This window comes from Astatotilapia calliptera, chromosome 12, assembly GCF_964374335.1.
Source record: "Astatotilapia calliptera chromosome 12, fAstCal68.1, whole genome shotgun sequence".
NCBI lineage: Eukaryota > Metazoa > Chordata > Actinopteri > Cichliformes > Cichlidae > Astatotilapia > Astatotilapia calliptera.
This window is the reverse complement of record NC_137433.1, coordinates 2,902,691-2,923,324: the sequence shown is the minus strand read 5'-3', so window position 1 is coordinate 2,923,324 and position 20,634 is coordinate 2,902,691. Positions and strand designations below refer to the sequence as shown.

The 20,634-nt window shown below is 39.7% G+C and overlaps 1 protein-coding gene across 3 annotated transcripts; it reads left to right on the top strand.

The window, feature by feature from the left end:
* The first annotated feature begins 9,831 nt into the window (after nt 1-9,831).
* On the top strand, nt 9,832-20,032 carry lhx2b (LIM homeobox 2b). 3 transcript variants are annotated; one of them, XM_026188330.2, is made up of 6 exons: nt 9,832-10,341; nt 10,696-10,858; nt 12,417-12,619; nt 13,335-13,705; nt 16,498-16,703; nt 19,188-20,032. In XM_026188330.2, exons 2-6 carry the CDS (start codon nt 10,739-10,741, stop codon nt 19,476-19,478), a joined length of 1,191 nt encoding a protein of 396 aa, XP_026044115.1. In that variant the 5' UTR covers nt 9,832-10,341; nt 10,696-10,738; the 3' UTR covers nt 19,479-20,032. The 3 variants fall into 3 exon arrangements, with proteins under 3 accessions (XP_026044115.1, XP_026044113.1, XP_026044114.1); XM_026188328.2 differs by having other exon boundaries at nt 9,832-10,858; XM_026188329.2 differs by having other exon boundaries at nt 9,838-10,858; nt 13,338-13,705.
* Nucleotides 20,033-20,634: the final 602 nt, after the last annotated feature.

The window sequence follows — 20,634 nt, the reverse complement described above, 5'->3', positions numbered from 1 at the left end:
TAACTGTTTATAAATTAATCATATTTTAAATGAAAAATAATTGTTCTAAAACAAAGCTTAATTTACATTTTTTTTTCATATAAACTCAAGGATTTAAGCTTTCCTTGATTAAAGTAACAAAGATTGCTACACAGTAGAGTGGCTGCATCTTAACTCCTAAACCCTTCAAGTCAAACTGACCCATTTCAAATTTTTAAAAGACAAAAAAATAGTACGAGTTTAATTTTTTTCTACTTGAAACCCAGTGGCCTTCGGTTATTATCTGTGATAAACATTTACAAACCTGAAATAATAACTGAGCACACATGCTACTGTACCCAACACATTTACATCCTTTAGATGGTTTTGAGTCAGTTTAACCTGCACACACAGATAGACACAAACACACCCACAAACACACACACACAGATAGACACAAACACACCCACACACCCACACACACACACACACACACACACACACCCACACACAGACAAGCATGCACACACATAAATCATAAATCATGCTACATTTTTACAATCTAAGCACAGAGAAGCTTGTTGCTCTCACTTTCCCAGATTCTGTGCCCACCTGCACATCGAGGGGCAGGACAAAAGAGATACATCACTTCTACATCACAGCACACAGTCTTTCACCCTCACTATGACCTAAAGATTTAGCTGTCGGAGAGCTTTAGGATTCCTATTTGAAGACAGTCAGGCATACAGCAATGTGGAAGTGGAAGTCTCACAGCATGAGGATAATTTAGAAATCCGCCAATCAATCAAGAAATCGATGCACAGAATCACTGATTCTGAATGTGAATCTGAAGATGGTCTTCACTTTGGATTTTCCAGTGACAGAGGGCCCTTGCTAACTGCTAACAGAACATGGATGGTACCAGGACCACACAGTTTCCAGCAAGGCATGTTCAAGACATCATGTGTTCCTTTTTGCTGCTGATTCTTGACTCAAATCAGAAAATTATTCTGGGTATAACCAATGTTGAGGGGAGATCATTTTTTTAGTGAGCAGTAGGAAGATGTGGACATCATCCTTGCTGGTGTGTACAGGTCAACAGGGGAGTTGACTAAAAGTCTGTGGGAGTCTGAGACAGGGATGGGAAATGTTTAGAGCTTCAATGTCTCTGAAGAACTCTCATGTGTTCTCAAAGATCATCATATTTGATGATCAGAAATCTGAGTTGTGTGTGATCGTGGTTTATTTTATGTATGTATGTATGATAAATTTATATATGCAAGATAAGCTTCACTATACTGTTTTTTAACATCAATTATAACCTGATGTGTTCTGGTAGAGACAGATTACATTAAAGATCTATGTTTTCTCTACTGTTTGAAACTGAGATAAAGAAAATATATGTTCATGGTTTATTAAGTAAAATTTATTAATATATATATACATATATATATATATATATATATATATATATATATATATATATATATATATATATATATATATATATATATATATATATATATATATATATACATGATATATATATTAAACATGATATATATATATATATATATATATATATATATATATATATATATATATATATATATATATATATATATATATATATCATGTTTAACCTGAGTAGCAAAAGACTGCAGGGGGGTTGAAAACAATACATCAGGAGTTAGCTGTGCTCGCAGACTCTATCAAGCCTTGACCTCCCGGTCAGCTATCGCGCTGGTGGATAACAGAGCTCTCCAAAAACGTGGAAGCACTTTTGCAGATATGGGATATTTTGATAAATTAAGTAGATATTTGAGCGTTGCACAGCTACATTCTCGCCTGAAAATATCTTGAAAGGTTATTTTGTGACCCAGAAAGGGTAGTCTGGGGGAAAGGAGGATCGCATTTGTCGGCCACGGTTGTGGAGCTTGTGCGTACTTGTAAGCGCAGCGATGGCGGAGGAGCTTGGCTAAAAAACTTATTACTTTTTCTCGGTCACAAAATAAACTTTTAAGATATTTTCAGGCGAGAATGTAGCTGTGTAAAGTTCAACTATCTGCTCGATTTATCAAGACATCACATATTTGCAAAAATGCTCCGACGTTTTCGGAGACGTCCATTTTTTTCATGCTTTGTGGCAGCTTTTGAACATCTGTGGCATCTATTAATGTCAAATCTAGCCTTTATTTAACAACATAAGCAAACTGCTTTCATATTTAACCACTTTTCTGTTTTATTACATTTTAAATAATAATAGTATTTATTTTGTTAAAAAATGTGTTTAAAAACAAGTTTTGTGGTGAAAGCTATAATCCAGATTAGTGGCCTGTTAAATGGTTAAAGTCTAGGTTGGCTTTATACTTGAGAATAAAGTATTGTTGTCCTTCTAAAGAATTAAGTTAAATTACACAGCTGAATCATAAGAAACATTGTGTTACATATAAACCCTGCCATATGTTAGATCTGGTCATTTTGTTTATCAGAAACTTTATATATTGGATGTTAACTTTTAACAAGCATGTAATGATTATATTTAAATTAGATGGTCTTTTTTTAAACACATGTCTCTTTAGGCCTAAACTGACAGTGCCAATACCACACATTCAGACACAGTAGATGGTGTTTTAATACTATATGTGTTAGTCTAATTTGGTTGTATGGGGTCTACATTGACCCTCTGTGTTATAAGTTATTATGACTGCACAGCCATTAAGGATCAAATCAGCTTCTAAAAAATGTTCTGCTTTTTCTCCCTCTGCTTGCTTCTTACTGTCTTTGAGGCTCGGGACCAGCACTCCTGCTGTTGGACAGAAAGACATCAGTAAGTATTTTGGTTTTCCAATATATTAGCAACTGCCAGTGACATTTATATTAATCAGGCTGAACTTTAATCATACTTTAGATCAGCCTGTTTTACTTATTGTTTTATTTGTGCTTTGGTTTGGGGAAGTTGTTTCTTCACTGATCTTTTCCTGTCATCCTGCACGATGCTGTTGCTGGTGACTCCAGTTAATTCTACAAGACATGCTGTGTAAGTAAACAAACAACAACAGTTTGTCTGCATTTCTTGAAAGATCACATCCCCCAAACTTAGTTTAGAGGGACTACACTGTATATGGTGAAGTCTGCAAGTTTTCTAACAGCAAGATTTGTTGAAAGTTATTGGCCATGTTTGCATAGCCCTTTTTAAAATGATGCTTTCATGACACTATTGTGTGTTGGGTGGTGGTCAGGGCTATCCAGACTGACAAGTGGGACATTGAATGTCACCTCTCCGGTGGGGAGGGGGCCTGAGATTGTGTAAATTGGAGTCTGTTTTATACCAAATGCAGAAAAAAAATGTTTTAACCCTTTAAGACCTACCATAGAACCAAGTCCACCAGAGCTTATATTATATTTTTACATGTTGTGGAGCCATTTTTGGGAGCATTTCAAGTTGCTATACATCAATACAACCATTACATTATAAATTTTAATAATATGTCTGCATTAAGTGCATAGTAATTACATAAATTGCAAAAAAGTGCAATAAACTACAAAAAAATTGAAAATCGTTTTTGTTTTTTTAACATATATTTCTAGTTAGAGAAATTTAAGAGGCTCATCCCTCAAAACTCTAAATACAAAAAAGTTGCACAAAATAGTTTCCCACTACAGGAAATTTATTTTGAGTGTCTTCATAGTTTTATTTTTGAAATACACCAATTTTTATATACTGCAGGAAAAACGAAAATACATATTATAATGCAAATTTGCAAAAAAGCAGCATGTGCATCAAAATAAACTATTTCCAGCAGTGCAATATGAGTCCTCAGCATCCCAGAAACGACACAGGAAGTCATAAAGTCAAAGATAACTTTTAAATACACCAGTATAGGCTCATAAGGCCCTGATAGTAAAAAAAACTACATTTCCGCAAAATGACGTCACTTCCGGTTTCAGGCAGGTCATGGCGGACATGCGAGAGTTCGCGCTGATGGACGTAGGAAGTGATATGAACAGCTGATCGTGTTTCTGGAATGTTTTTGTTGCTGCAAGTGCTTTTTATGCAGTTTTTGCAAAGCTATATGTGGAAAGAAACTGTGACCGAGGACAAGCTGATGGCATAAGATGTAAGTACAACTCCTCTGGTTTCATATGCAAAAAAAATTATTGCCTAGCTCACGTGGTTGCAGAGCTACCGGGATTTAAAAATAGTTACGCAAAACGGAGCGTGTCCGCTCTGACCAGTTTTAAAGGGTTAAGAAAGCAATTAAGTTCATGTTCCAAAACATATGATTGTTTGCTTGCAGGACACCAGGAGAGATGAGTCCTCCTTCACAGATGGTGTGGTCAGTGAAGATGGTCGCCTGCAGGTTCAAGCTCATTGCATCTCCAACCCACATCCACTGTACTGAAGGGTAGTTAAAGACTTTCTTCTGCACCTACATTTGGATCACCTCGATCCATGACAGTCATTCAGGCAGTAATGCCTGGACTGGAAACAAGCATCCTTAAAATATTACAACATTCCAGCTCCTGTGTTGGAATGAAAAACAAATGTGTTGTTTAAATCAGAGACTGCACTTGTGACAGAACAACAAATGTTTTATTTTGATTATATAAGTAAGTACAAAACAAACTTGTGGTAGACCTAAACTTATTTTCAGAATAATTACATCTGAGACTTTGTTTCATTGTAAGATTATAACAGTGATGGAAATGTAACTGTTTGTTGTTCAGCAGAACAGTGTCCAGTATGTTCGCTGTTATACTTGGTTGTGTTTGAAAATAAAAGTTGGGCTGATTTTAACATCATTACAAAAAGTGTTGTTAATTATTTTTAATCACATTCAGGTTACCACAAATAGTTTTTTCATTTAGTTGAAATGTTTGTCAGTAGGTAAACAATTAGTACTGTACAGTCAGAAATATCAAGTTATTCTTAATACTGCAGACTTGCAATGAATAAGTTGTCCTAACAGTCATCGTAAGTTAGCTTTACTTAGTTTTTTTGAGGCAACGAGTTTACAAACCTGAACTTTGAGTTTTGGCAAAGTTAATATCAATTACACGTGATAACTGAAAAGAATAAAACTCTATGGTTTGTAAGGTTTTGTCATTTTTCTTTCTATGCTGGTGGTGTGTTGATAGTGAAAAAACCCAAAAGAGAAATAAGAAGAATTCAGAAACCAAAACAATCTCCTACATGTGCTGGTGCAGGCGAAACTACCATCAGCTGGCTGCTGTTAGAAATGTGGCTTATTTGGTGCATGGACTCAAACTGCCAGTGTCATTAAACAGAAGCCGACCAACTGCTAAAAAATACATTTTATTGTCCCAATCAAAAACATAATGGAAGCTGTCTGTTTTGTTGAATCTACTGAATTATCTATGAGATTTTACTAGTTCAGTATTTCTACTGAGCTTTGGGGCTTCAGGTCCTATTTCATAACAGGAAAGAGGAGGTTCTACAGGGCCCACTATAGCCACACAGCACTTACACAGTGGCATTGCCACAGCTCTGTCCTATTTATACCAGCTACTCGCTGCAGTATTCTCCTGAATGATAGGTGTCACCGCTCAGATAAACCCTCCTCATCAGTGCTGGTAAACGAGCAGAAGTCAAATTTGGAAGCAAAGAAATTGCATAGTTGGGGTTTTTTTGTTTTATTTTGGGGTTTGTTTGTTTTTTCTGAATTTTTCATTCTTTTCACACTGTTGCAACGTCTCCCTCTGTACAGTATAAGCTTATCAGTAAGCTTCTTTACTCGTATATCATTAAAATGAACTCCGTTGTAAACACCCACACAAGGTTGCAAATATTAATAGGAGCACACCCAGGCAAAACCACACAAATGTGTTTCTTTGGGTGTGCAGCACCGTTCACAACAGCAAAACTGGTGAGTATAGTGGGCCCAGCAGTTCACCCAACTTAGAAATGATTTGACTACGTTGAAGTTTAGAACATCCACTTCCATCTGCATCAGGGTCTTTGAGTGTGTGCAACTATTTACTCCCAGTCTTATTCCTAAATACCTTAATACATGGAGCTTGGTACAGTATTTTTACAGGACTATAAATAAATGAAATTTGAGGGTGAGAATACATCAAAAGAAACTTTGTATTTGTTAACTCATTTCTTTTTTTGTTTTTGTTTAGTGGCCCCTGAGGTTTAGCGGCCCTCAGCTGGCTGAGGGTATGAGATGACTTTTATTTTGATGGGAGTCAATCTGATCCAATCTGAAGCGTACAGAGCTCACAGAAAGAACAGCACTCCCTCACAGACTGTGTGTAGATGAGGGTGATGTGTGAGAGGCTCAGGTGTGCTCGTTTGCGCTCATGTGCGATTCTTCCTGTGCGTGTGCGCGGCGGCGTCAGCGCAAACGACGCACGTACAGTGATTAGGTTTTCCGCTTCCTCTCTTTCATGTGTTTTTAGTCTCCTATGCTTTGTTCCCTTTCTTAATTACAGCCGCGCTCTCGGAGAGAGTGTAACCCACTCCCTACCTCCACAGCAGCATCCCATTAAAGCCACGCACCCCGACGCCTCCCCACTACCTTTATGCTGAATACAATTAAAAAACGGGGAGAGATCAAAAAGATGCCAGCAGCCCGACGAGGGTGATGTTTTTCTGAGAAATGCAGATTTGTGTTATTGATGGCCGCCTCGTTTGGAAATCATTACGGGACAAGGAGTAATCAGTGGAGCTGCATCAGCATTTTAGTTGTCGACAAGCAGCAACACCACCCCCTAACTCTATCACACACACACACACACACACACACACACACACACACACACACACACACACACACACACACACACACCGTGGCTGTGGACTCACATCTTCTGTACTGGCAGATAAAAAGATGCTGGAAAGAGAATCAAACGGCAAGCCATCAGCACCAGTCCCCACCGGTCTATCGTCAGGGAGGCGTTATTTATGCTGTATACATGAAACTGCCTTCCGTCTGTAACAGCTCACAATTGCTATACATTATGAAAGGAAGGTGAGTAACTGAAAATGTCCTTAATTTGTCCCAAACTGATTTCTATTTGAATAAATAAATAAACAACACGTGATATAATTAGGAGGATATGCATCCTGAGTATAAATATGACATTTTATTTTGTGATGACTGCTGCAGATTTATTTTTAGATATATCGGCACCAGGTTTTTCATTTATTTTGGAGAACGAGATCAGGTTTCTTTATTTGAGTTAATTTGGTGATTAGGGCCGTAACCGTGAAGTGCCAGGATCCTCTGACATCCCTAAAGGGTTCAATAACATTGAACTTGTATATATAAGTTAAATGTTGTGTGTGTGTGTGTGTGTGTGTGTGTGTGTGTGTGTGTGTGTGTGTGTGTGTGTGTGTGTGTGTGTGTGTGTGTGTGTGTGTGTGTGTAACATCCTTAGGCTAGGTAAAGAATAAAATAAAATTAATAATAATAAAATAAACGTGGAACCATCTTCATATAAAAGTGTTTGTGAACACACGTTTGTCAACTCTCTGCAACACGACTCACAGAGTTTCCTCCAAAACTTTTCCCTGTCAGGGTGAAAAACACCGAACCTGACGCGACGTTTGATGCTCTGCACGAAGCAAAACTGTACTTTTGAACCAAAATTCAAACCTGACCTGATCTCAGACTCGTCATATGTAAAGCCATTGTTTAACTGCACGGGCCAATACAACAAGTTCAGAGAGCACTGAGCCTAATAACCACTGTGGAACTAATAAAACGCGAGTGTGAGAGGCTCACTTAAACGCTTTGTTCAAAGCATATGTGTGTGTGAGAGAGAGGGAGAGAGAGAGAGGGGGGGGGGGGGATAGAGGGGGGGGGGGGCGAGGCAATAGTAATTAATTCAGTTTTACCTTTTTAAATAAACGTGCCGTCGATGAATTAAATATTGGATTATTTTAAGCAGCACCGCCCGGCCTTAACACATTTGAACTGTTTTTAATTTTCATATTGTGATTTTTCTTCCTCTTCGCTGTGTGAATATTGTGAGCACATTTCTAGGAATATTCTGCTGTAGTCCGGACCCCGGCCTAAATTTGCATAAATCATCTCTAAAATTCCGCGTTTCTTCCTCGCTCCAATCAAACCCAAGCAACAAACCAGCCCGGCCCCTTCAGATACAAATACAAACTAATATTTTTCCCTTAATCTTACACCACCAGCTAATATCATATTTCATACACGCCCGCAGACATGCCCGCTGCCGCTATGTTTAATGTATAAAGCCAGCATTATAGCAGATAGAAAACACAGATGATAAATATGCATGTATTCAATTAGGGGTATTACAGAGGGGGTAATTTGCATAAGGATTTAGGAGCTTAACATCATATTTGTGCTATAAAACTTCACAATAGCCTAAACGCCGGCTGTTACGCGCGGGAGGGGAGAGGACAGGTATGTCTGAAAGAAGAAATTAGGAATATGAAGCAAACTACAGTAACTCTCAAATTGTTTCAAACACATCCTGTGATGACGAAGTCCACTCCTCGCTACCCCCACCCCCTCAAACCTTCTTCCTCCCTCCCTCCCCGCTTCATTAAGAGCAGAGCGCTAATTAGAGACCGAGCGGATCCTGGATCAGTTGCGTCTCACTCATGCAGCTATAGCAGCCACCACTGTTCGCCATGTCCAAGAGGTGGAAATGCTTGAAGAGTGAAGCCGCCGGCCTACAATTATATCAAGTCACGTCACAAACAGAATTTCAGGAAATGCAGCGTTTTCAATTTTAATAGCGCCAAATCACAACAGCAGTTGCCTCATGACGCTTTGTACTGTGTGCCAGAGAGCCTACAGTAATGCAGTGCATACATCAAAAAGTTTAGGTATAAATCTCTTAGTTCATCGCATATTTTTCTTCTTATTAGTATTATTGTAAATATGTTCTGGATTTAATCCCCGCGTTTTACCTATGACAAAACACGGAGATGACCCCCAGATTTGCCTAAATGATTTTACGCATCAGCACTTTGAAACTAAGATGTAGAAATAAAGCCCCAGTAAAAAAATAAATAAATAAATAACAAATAAATAAAATAAAATAAACAGTTCCTCACATCACATAAAGTTCTTTGCCCCACAAGTTAAACTAGTTGCTTCACCTTGTTACTGATTGGTTTTAGTTTCTCTGGAGAAAAGTGACATTTTCCCAAGGTAATATATATATATATATATATATATATATATATATATATATATATATATATATATATATATATATATATATATGGAGAGAGAGAGGGGGGGGTTATGAAAATATGAAAAACTAAATTAACAGTTACTAGAAAGAGTGTTTACCCTGGGTTTTTTTGGGGGGGGTATATTTTTTTTTAATATATATATACTTTCCGTTATAATAATTGTGACCAAAATATCCAAATATAATATCTATGCTCTTCTTTATGGGTTGTTTCACGCACTTCACGCGCTCTACCCACCCCTGCAGATTAAGCAGAGCGCTTTGGTGTCATGAGGAGGCTGTTAGCTGGAGCAGCAGCACTGTGAGGCTGTGCGGAACCCTCTCTGTGCGTCAGACGAGCAAAGGTCCTAGCAGACCTCCAGAAACAGACAGCTCAAACATCTCAGCTCAAACTCTCTCCTGCTCTCTTTCCTTTAAAACTGACCTTTCAAGCAGCAGCTCCGGACAGACAGAAGGAGGAGGGTGTGTGTGTGTGTTGCGTGTGTGTGAGGTTGGCCGGTGTTCCGTGTGTAACGAAGGGAGAACTGCTGCGTTTTTAGACCGGTCGGTAAAAGTGGCCAAACAGTTCGGTGACGGCGGAACAGCCAATGAACATAAATGGTGTGTCGTGACGCAACAGGGTCCCGTTGATAAGGAGCGGAGAGTCCAACCGGACCTGAGAAGGAGGAACGGCGGTTTTGGGGGCCAGCTAACACTCGCCTATCATCAGTCAACGTAAAGCCAACTCCTCCTCTTCTGCTGTTACGCACATCTATGCAGCCTCCTTGGCACAAGACAAAACATTATCTAAACAAACTACTGTAAAGGAAAACTGCTTCTTCTCCCAGGATTTTATTTTCGTTTTTTAAGCTTGTTTTTGTTTTTATGATTTTTTCTTTCTGCAAAGCAAAAGTAGTTTGCCGTAAGTCTCAACTTGGACTGTTAAGGAGGAGGAAAAGCCTTTCTCAAATACCCAGGTCTAGTTTTTTTCTGTTTGAAATATTATTTTTCGGGCTGGGCGATGCAGTAGAAAGCTGCTGCTCATATTTTGGCACTGCCATTTGTACTGAGTTACGAACTGTTCTGCAGAAGAAAAGAGGAAATATTTTGCAGACTGTCGAAAACCTGAAATATTACTCCCGGCGAGGAGCAGAGCTGAGATCCATGCAACGGGAGCTTCTATAGTTGGTATGTTTAGTCACCGTAAATGGAAAAGAAAATCTAGAAAGAGCAGTTGGCAGTGAAACATATTATCATGCCTGAGATAAAATAGATGCCACTAAGAGAAGGCAAATCTGTGCGCTTTTTAATGAATTAATCATAGCTTATTAATAACGAGAGCTGGAGAGATTCGGATGACGGTTTCCATTGGCAGATGAGACGTAGTGTGGAGAACACGTGTCCAGTTTTTCCCTCATATTTTTTCCTCCCTGATCTGGATTTCTCGCTTGTCACGGCAAGAAAGGAAACGTTAAAAGATCGAAAATTTTGAGTGGCATAATTGCAGAAGGTTCCCCCTCTCATGGACATCTTGGCTTGCAGATCTGAAGAGAACAGTTATAACATCCTCCCATCGGCGGCTACGATGCTTTTCCATGGCCTCCCCGGAGGCGACGTTCGCGGTGTGGTGGAAGAAATGGACCGGAGAGGAAAGAGCGAGTCAGCGGCCATCAGCTCAGCCATCGATATGGGAGAGTCAGAGACGGTAGGCGAGACTCATGTTTTGGCCCTCTTTGGCTATTTAGCGCAAGCAGCATGGCAGCCTGGAAACATGTGTCAACGGCTGCACTCTTCCAGCTCCAAGCAATCTGATTTTACTTTAAATTCAAACCGGAGGGAAAGTATCCACAAAATGTTTCTCCCCCCGTCTCTAATTATCTTTCATTTATTTGTTTCATTGAAGTTGCTCTCAAAGTTGCTGTTACAGGCCTAAACCTTCTGATTCCTACTGCCATACTTTCACCTAAAACTTAATCTCAGCAAAGCTGCAGACAGAACAAAACCTGAGACGAGCAGACAGTGAAATAATTCAAAAAGACGACATTCGTCTGCAAACTTCACCAATTTGTTTTTATAAATTGTTTTTTTAATATATAAATAGTTATTGCTTTGTAAGCAAACATTAAACATTCATATATCTATTAATCTGTCCAAAAAACGCCCCAACTTTGTCACGTTACATTACAGCAAACAAGCTAGTAAGTTTTTAAATTCATATTTTCAACCTTTCTTTTTATTTTCTATATTTTCACAAAAAAATCCCAAATTGTTAGACTACTTTGTAATAATAAATTATATTTGTAATAAAATCAAACAAGTTTTTAAAATGTGTTTCTCATTATTATTATTATTATTATTATTATTATTATTATTATTATTATTATTATTATTATTATTATTATTATTATTATTCAGAGTTTGCAAATCAGAGGCGCGTGCATATGTGTCCGTATTCACAGGCCTTTGGAAAAATAATGCTCGTCTCACAAGGCTTTGTTTCATATTAAAAGCTTTTACGAGCATGGCTGGGTTTATATTTTCTGATAGAAACTGACAGCACAGACACAGCTTCCCATGACCACAAATGTTCTTCAGTATCCTCCAAACCCACACACAGCATGTCAACGAACTTCGATGAGCTTTTTAAGTGCAATTATACGACTGTATGTTTAGCTCTTCGTTTTATTTGGCACATTGCTTTTTGAGTATTCGGGATTATTAGAATAATGACGCTCTGACCTCCCCTGTTACCCGTGTAATTTATGCTCTCTTTGTAAAGACTCTTCAGACTAATTGTAGCTCATTATTTCCTTTACTGAAACAAAAATACTCGTTTTAACATATCTAATTTCTTGTGTCTTTTGATGAAAAGAAGAGCAGCTACTTTAATTTTACTTTAATTTCAATATGTTGTATTATTGAAGCTTTTAAAATACTTTATTATTTTATTAAAATATCTATATCTATATATCTATTTGACAGATATATATCTATATATATCTATATAGATATATATCTATATAGATATATATATCTATATCTATAGGTATATATAGATATATAGATATAGATATTTTAATCTTTAGACTATTGTTCTTGCCACACGGGAGTGGTGGCCCTCAGCAGTGAGCTGATATTCGAGGAGAATATCGTAGAGATGCGGTCCTGTAGCTTTCAAGGATTTTACGGGATTTTATTTTGAGTCTCTCTCTTTGTTTTGTTTTTTGTTCGTGTGTTTTTGTCCTGACGGCTTCGACCTGCAGTCCATGCCATGCATGACCAACGAGCGCGTGGCTCTGTGCGCGGGCTGCGGCAGGAAAATCGCGGACCGATATTACCTGTTGGCCGTGGACAAGCAGTGGCACATGCGCTGCCTCAAGTGCTGCGAGTGCAAACTCAACCTGGAGTCCGAGCTCACCTGCTTCAGCAAAGACGGCAGCATCTACTGCAAAGAGGACTACTACAGGTAGGAGAGCGCGCAGGGGCTCTAATCCCGGTCATGTGATTGGTGAATATTTGTATTATCTTCATCTAAAGCAGCACCGGGTTTGAGCAGGGGAGGGGGGTAGATTTAAAAACATTAGTAATTCTAAAATGTGTCAATGAAATAATTATTTTTTTTAGTTTCACATAAATAGAACTGATGCTGGCGTTGCAGCGGATTTTCTGCAGTGAATACAAGCTGTTTGCAACTCTTTAGAAAATGTGATGTTCGGAGTTTTCCTGTCAAAGCTCTTTGAGCATTTAAGACCCAAAGAAAAGCTGTGATTCATGCTGACAGTTGTGCTAAACCCCTCCCCTGAAAATCAGATAAAGAAAGCGTTAGTTTTAAGGTTAGCATCTCTCTAGGGGAGAGTGACCCCCACCACCCCCGCTACCCCCACCTTGCAATAAAAGAGAGCCTCAGGAATACTTTGGGCCCAAGAAAATTAAATAAAAAAATAGAATCCTATTTTGATTCTATTTTAAATACAAAAGGTATTTTTTAAACACATTTAGCAAACTCCCTTATCTGCTGTCGAGGTTTTAGCACACTCGTCCACAGGGAAACTTTTTGCACCTTCTTTAAGTGCGTCAAAGTTGGTCTGTTTGCATAAAAACACGTGCCACTGCATAGTTTACCAGCACAGCCCACCAGCTTTCGCATCCAGCCGCTGATGAGGTTTCTGTGTTGTCCGCAGAAGATTTTCGGTGCAGAGATGCGCTCGGTGCCACCTGGGAATCTCGGCCTCGGAGATGGTGATGCGAGCTCGGGACCTGGTCTACCACCTCAACTGCTTCACCTGCACTACCTGCAGCAAGATGCTCACCACCGGGGACCACTTTGGCATGAAAGACAGTCTGGTGTACTGTCGGCTGCACTTTGAGACTCTCATCCAGGGAGAATATGAGACACATTTTAACCACGCGGACGTGGTGCCGCACAAAGGCCTGGGCCCGGCCAACACGCTCGGACTATCCTACTTCAGCAGCGTGGGGACGGTGCAGAAAGGAAGGCCGAGGAAGAGGAAAAGTCCTGGGCCAGGGGCCGAGCTGGCTGCTTATAATGCAGGTAAAATGAATCTCGACAAGCGAAAGAAAAAAATGATCGAAATTATATTGAAAACGTGATATAGTTATAATTTGCGTTAGTTCCTTTTTATTTAATTAATGCCAAGTTTTGCCTGAATCGTTTTAGACCTTTAAAGAAATTTAAGAAACAGTTCTTTGAGCTTTTGTCCAAAGTGGAGATCAAGAGCCACGAAGCGTGGAGGGAGCTGACTGAAGCTGACAGACTCCATTAATGAAAAATGTTTTTGTAACATTCCGTTAGAGGTTTTTACTGTGCTGTGGCGTCCTCAGTGGTGACGCTGTTTGAGCTTTACCATACAACTTATTCGATATTTAAAACAACATCTTTGTTGCTTTAATATCTCCATTTACAGTTCACTGTAACTTCAAACTGAGATATCAGAAGATTTAAACCCGTCCTGGTGTCTCTGTAATATTTTAACACCGAATTGTGCGTAATAGTGAACCTTTCCATTTGTTGTGCGTTTTTACATTTTTTGCGCACTTTCCCGTAACCTCTTCTGGATCATACACACTTTGTGAGTCTGCACATTTTCGGCTCAGTTTTGAAGTATCAGCAGCGCGTTGGTGTAGACGCTAAACACCCTGCACGAATAAGCCTGAACTAATAAACAAAGAAAAAGCTCGCGGGCCACGTGTGGGGCCACGGGACAAAAACAGCCACAGGTTACAAAGCAGAAAAGTGCAGCATAGAAACAAGTTAGACCTTATTTATGGCAAACAGCCTCAATATGCGGACTGAAATATGTGGACTGGACTTTTCATACAACTCAATACAACTAAATGTTCAGTGGCAACAGTGTGCGGATGCTAAACCTTTTTTCCTCCCATGTCCACTTTGTGGAGTGAAAAGAAAAGTTTTTTGATGTGCCGGCTTTTGCTTTCGCCCTTTTCCACTTGTCAGGCTCCATAGACATCTACAGACCCCACCCCCCTCCCCACCACCACCAGAACTCCTCACCCACGCACACACCACCTCACCCTACCCCCCAAACCACCTCCCTGTACCCCTCTCTCACTCGCTCGCACACACAGGCATACACACATTGAGTGAGCGTTTTTGTTTTTTTGTATTGGGACCAGGCCAAACTGGGTGTATTTCAGCCAGATCAATGTGATTTGATGAGTTATTCACTTGAAGAGGGAGTAGGGAGCGCAATAAGTTGCTAACGGCAGCAATATGTGGTTGGACTCTCATCCTTTTCCCATATTCACGTAAAAACAAGGCGATTGCAGCTAACATGGTGTTAAAGCCTCGGAGTGATCACACAAGAACGCTTTTTGTTCGGATTTCTCTTTCCTTAAAACGTAGACGTAGAAAAAGATGTGTAAGTTGACATAATTTCACAGAGTGATTGACGTTTAAATGTAAAAAAAAATGTCAAAAGAAAACGCACGCACGCACACACACACACACACACACACACACACACACACACACACACACACACACACACACACACACACACACACACAAAGGGCGTCATGATGACGATAACGGAAGGAAAAGTAATTTATATAAATAAAATGCTGTGAATTAGTTTATCTTTTTCAATGTGGGCATTTAAGAAAAAACAAGAAAAAGCTCGTGAAGCTGAGTGATGAGAGTGAAGAAGCGATGCGCCCTCTTCTGTTTGCAGCCACACACAACACGAAAGCTTCACCTGAATAGACTCATGAGAACAGCTCTAACCCTAACCTTGCGCCAGCTCCTACAAACGGCCATAACTGTGCAGGAAGACCAGGGAAAAGGAAACCGTCTACAAGCTGCTTTTCTCCTATTTTTTGTAAAAAAAAAAAAATGCTACAGCATATGTTTTGGCCAGAAAGCAGCATTTGTTCTGCCTGGTGTGTATCGGCTAATTAAGTGAAGTGTTATTCCGTTGGTTTTCACTCACTTCATATTCATCGTTTGCAGCGTTCTGATATTGAACGCGAACTGTTATGCATGCAGCAACACTTTGAATATTGCCAAGAATTTTTCAGGCTGGGGACAAATACATGTGTGTTGTTGTTACTGTGTGTGTGTGTGCGTGTGTGTGTGTGTGTGTGTGTGTGTGTGTGTGTGTGTGCGTGTGTGTGTGTGTGCGTGTGTGTGTGTGAGAGAGAGAGAGAGAGATGGCTGTATCCAGGCTCGCACCTCCTCCTAGGACAGAAAGACACAAACAAATAGACTGGTGTGGTGCACGAGGAGAGGAGGTGATCTGCAGCTGGAAGAAACAGCTGTTTGGTCACTTTGTATTTCTGTGCAGATTTAAACAGAATGAGGCGTTTTTATTGTATTTACAAAGAGATGTGTACAATAATAGAGCTTAGAAAACAATTTTCTTCTTTTTTTTACAGTTTAGTTATTTGGATCAGTCACACTGTCGTGCTTTAAAGCCCCTCAGTGCACAAAGTTTCTATAGATCTCTTGCTGAATTTAATGTAGACGTTTAAATAAAATAATATGTGAAAAGAATTACAAAATACCCCCCCCCCCCCCCCCCCCCCCAAATTTGCCACAACAGTTCTGCCAGAGGTCTGTTTCTGTGAAAAGGATTTTGTTTTTCACCAAGTGCTATATAAATAATATTAAATTGAACTGAAAGCGCAGGTTTTAAATGCCCAGGCTATTCTTTGAAATATATTTTCACCTCCTTGCTGGTAACAGTATAATACTCTGGGGACATGAGAATTTCATAAACAGCAGCAGAGGAATGAAATGATGACGTTAATAATGAGTTCCAACTTGTCTTAACCCACTGTCCTCCTTTCCCTGCTGACATGAAGCGCTGAGCTGTAACGAGAACGACGGCGAATCCATGGACAGGGACTCCCAGTACAGCTCCAGTCAGAAGACCAAGCGCATGCGGACGTCCTTCAAGCATCACCAGCTGAGGACCATGAAGTCCTACTTTGCCATCAACCACAACCCAGACGCCAAGGACCTCAAGCAGCTTGCCCAGAAAACTGGCCTCACCAAGCGGGTCTTACAGGTAGCGCCAGCAGCCTCTCACTTCTCGACCACAGTTCACTTTTCTGTTACTAAAAGTAGCTCGCACAAGCCAACAGGGCGACATTTCCAGTGATAACCAGTGGTAATATAAATGAAGTGGTGTTTTACAGTTAGGAGCCAAATCAGCTGCTTTATTTTATGATTTTGCTGTTTTTCATCTCAAGTTCTTGGAAGACTTTTAGGAAACAAGTAAAACAAAATCAGAATTGGATTCCCTTACTTTGTTTCTGTTTTCTTTTCTCGTTTTCATAACAGCAGAAGCAGAATTTCTAATTGCCTTCAGGAAAAACAGACTTAATATTTCTGTTCATGCTGGAAACCAAAATTACCTGGAAATCAAAGAGAAATGTTAAAAAAAAATGAAACGTAATATAACTCAGTGGATGATGTGATGTTGTGGTGACGAGTGAGGGATGAAAAGCAAAAAGCTCTGTAATACATGCAAAGAATGCGACAACACAACAGAGCATTTGATTTCCACAAAAGACGACAGCAAATTATCTGGGGTACTGAAAAGAAGAAAAATAAGACAAAAAGGTTTCTAAATCAAAATTTTACTGAGAAGGAAGAAAAAAAACATCCCGCTGCTTTAATTAACGCTCACAGAAAACAAAGCAGTCGTTTTGCTTTGATGCGTTCGAGTTTTCATGTCTGTTACTTCAGCTGAAGCGACTCTCTAGCCGCCCGATTCCCATGGCTCCATCATGACTCCATCACTAACACTTCCCAACACTCAGCTCGGCTGCTGCCTCGTTCGCTCTGCAAATCACAGAACACACTTTTATTACTGGAAAAAGAGAGGAAATCTTATATTCAAAAACATGACAAATAAATGAAAATCCCAGAGCAAAAAAAGAAGGTTGTGATAAAAAAATAAGGATATCGTTAATCTTATTGCAAATGTGTAAAATCATAACTGCATTTCTTTCTGCAAACACTGTAAATAGGACCCGTGTTGCTTTTTGCCAGGGTCAATGAAAGCAGGAGGACATTGCTCTCTATTTTCATGTGCAAGCATAATAAAAGAAATGGCTTAATTTCTTTTGTGTGAACAGCCATGAAAAGTAAAGGCTTTTATAGCTTTTACACACAGAGGACGAGCGCTCAGGCTTAGTGTTTCCAAGTGTTCTTTTATCTTTGTCTCCAGTCAGAACATCTGCAAACAGACTTTAAAGAGACACAAAGACATGCTCGCTAGATAATGGAGATAATATGGGTATTCTTGAGATTCAGTGACATCACAAGCCGCGTTATATTTTGATATATTTACATTTTTGAAATATACTTATTCCCCAAGAGATACACGTCTGTTGCTTGACTGTGACAGTTTCTACATTTGTCACAGGCTGGTTTAGGTGCGGAGAAGTTTTGGTCTTAGTCAAAGAAAAATTGTGAAATGCGTTCAGTTAAAGCTGAGTTAAAATTTTCATACTTACATACTTACTTAGGTTTCAGATATTTAAACTCCTTTCTCTGGTTTTCATCACCAACTGTCGTGAAACACGTTTGGTGCTTTAGCTGTTAAAGTCAAGTAAGCAAACAATTATGTAATGAATTATTATTTGTCTGTGTCGGTCTTGTGATTGACCCTTTTGCCGTTTCCAACTGTGCGTTCTGGAAACATGAACATGTGTTAGTTACCTCTCAGCTGATACCTCCCAACTAGCCAGTTTCCAACACAAGAGGCTGATACCCCTGAGAGGGCTTTTCCCAGCTTTCAGGCAGGTATGGGTCTCCTTTATTTTACTAGAGCATCAAAATTAGCTTCGAGACCTGCCTGGGATACAGTAGGTAATCCATCAGCATGAGTATCACGTCCTCTTTTTATTAGTGTCGGTGCTGTGTGGTGAGGCAGCTGAAGAGCCTGAACTGTATTACCTGCTGTAGGAAGTGACAAGACTGAGAGAAGAAATCATGTTCAGTGTGTTCACATTTTGTTAGAAATCCAGTTTACATACAGACTGTTAAAGGAGCGGGCTGGCATTTATGTAGCAGAACACTTCAGACTACAGTCTGCAGAAAACTGTATGACCAACAGCAAACATAATGCATAAAAGTAGTGTGTTGAACATGTTGGAAACAGGAGTTCCCGGTTAATCGAACAGTGTAGAAAGGGCAGAGGAACATATTGAAATCTATCTTTAGTGGTGTGCAGACTTTTAGCCCAATATACTGGAAGTGCTCACACCACTGAAAATTACATTTCAGCACCAAAACAAATATATGTGGAATTATTTTACTGAAGGAAACGGCTCCAAATAAAAAAATGTTTATATTTCAAAACCTGGACCCAAGAAAGCAAAACCATCTGCACACTCAGGAACGACCAAATAGGTTGAACTGAAAGTCCTGTAATAATGTAATAATAATGTTTTTCTGCATGAATGTTATTTCTTTATGATATCAAACACGCGTGGGTTTGTTTTGGTATTTAGAAGTGTACTAACAGATCATCCATCTGCAGGTGTGGTTCCAAAACGCTCGGGCCAAATTCAGGAGGAACCTGCTGCGGCAGGAGAGCACCGGGGTAGACAAGGCGTCCGACGGCTCCACGCTGCAGGGTGGTACACCGTCAGGCCCGGCCTCTGAGATCTCCAACGCCTCCATGAGTCCCTCCAGCACACCCACCACCCTTACGGACTTGACCAACCCCACCATGCCCACTGTCACCTCTGTGCTCACCTCCGTGCCGGGTAGCATGGATGTCCACGAGTGCCGGAGCCCATCACAGACCACGCTGACCAGCCTCTTCTGATAGATGGAGCCCTTCTTCACAGCCCCCTCTCCCCTGCCCTCCCTGGCCCCATCCCTTAGCTCCCCCCTGCTCACCTCTGCTCCTTGTGGATCTACAATTAAGCACGGTTCACTCCTTGGAACATTTAACGGATTAGAAAACAAAAGGAAGCAAACTGAAAAGGTTTCCTTTAGAGACTGTTTGATTAGTGAGGTGGCTGAGCCTTACACACCGAACATTTGTTGTTATTTTGATGTTGTCTTGTTGAGAACTGAGGAGACTTGATTTGCATTTTTCAATGTTTACAGAGAGAGACTGAAACTGGTCAAAAAAAATTTGGAATATTGTTTTTTCCAGCACAGTATTTATGTTATATTGTACAAGAGTCACTGTTAGAAGGATTGTAAAAAATCGTTTTCTTTCTTTCTTTCTTTCTTTCTTTCTTTCTTTCTTTCTTTCTTTCTTTCTTTCTTTCTTTCTTTCTTTCTTTCTTTCTTTCTTTCTTTCTTTCTTTCTTTCTTTCTTTCTTTCTTTCTTTTGTTTTGGAAATCTGAGATTAAACACAGGTTACAATATCCTATGACTGCCACGTGCCTTACGGTCCACTTATCTTAACTGCTGTTTCTAAAAGTCGGTCACACGTGAGTGATTTGCATCAGAACAAAGCAGTATGACTGAATTAACTCGACTCCTTGTGCGCATTTATGTATGTGTGTGAGTTCTGGCTTGTTCCTCTTTGTGTTTGTGTGAACGTGCAGTAAAGCCCATTCGGCTGCACTTTAATTTAAAAGAAAAAGGCGAGAGGCAAATAATTCTTGTTTTTGATCTCAACTCTTTTGAATCGTCTTCATTTAAACTTGGCTAAAAAGCTGTTGTTCAAAGTCTCGACTTTTAGTTTAATGCACTGGCGGCCCGATGCAGATCAGTTCATGATACTAAACCTCACCAAATGATGCGATCGATTTCATTAACATCCACCAGGTTACTGAGACCCGTCTCGGTGCATGCCCATTCCTTTTCCTCCACTTTGGACAAAAGCTCAAAGAACTGTTTTAAAATATAGTTTTTACCAATAAACAGCTGGCAATAAACAATGAAAATAACAATGAAATTTTGGGGGTTAAACTGTAAAGGTGTGTGTGAGTGTGTGTGTGTGTGAGAGCGAGATGGAAATATA

What these genes read in the sequence shown, in the direction of transcription:
- lhx2b (XM_026188328.2), top strand. Translation starts at nt 10,676, where the DNA reads ATGGACATCTTGGCTTGCAGATCTGAAGAGAACAGTTATAACATCCTC. An exon ending in ATATGGGAGAGTCAGAGACG is followed by an intron (nt 10,859 to 12,416) that starts GTAGGCGAGACT and finishes TTCGACCTGCAG; the next exon opens with TCCATGCCATGCATGACCAA. An exon ending in TGCAAAGAGGACTACTACAG is followed by an intron (nt 12,620 to 13,334) that starts GTAGGAGAGCGC and finishes TGTTGTCCGCAG; the next exon opens with AAGATTTTCGGTGCAGAGAT.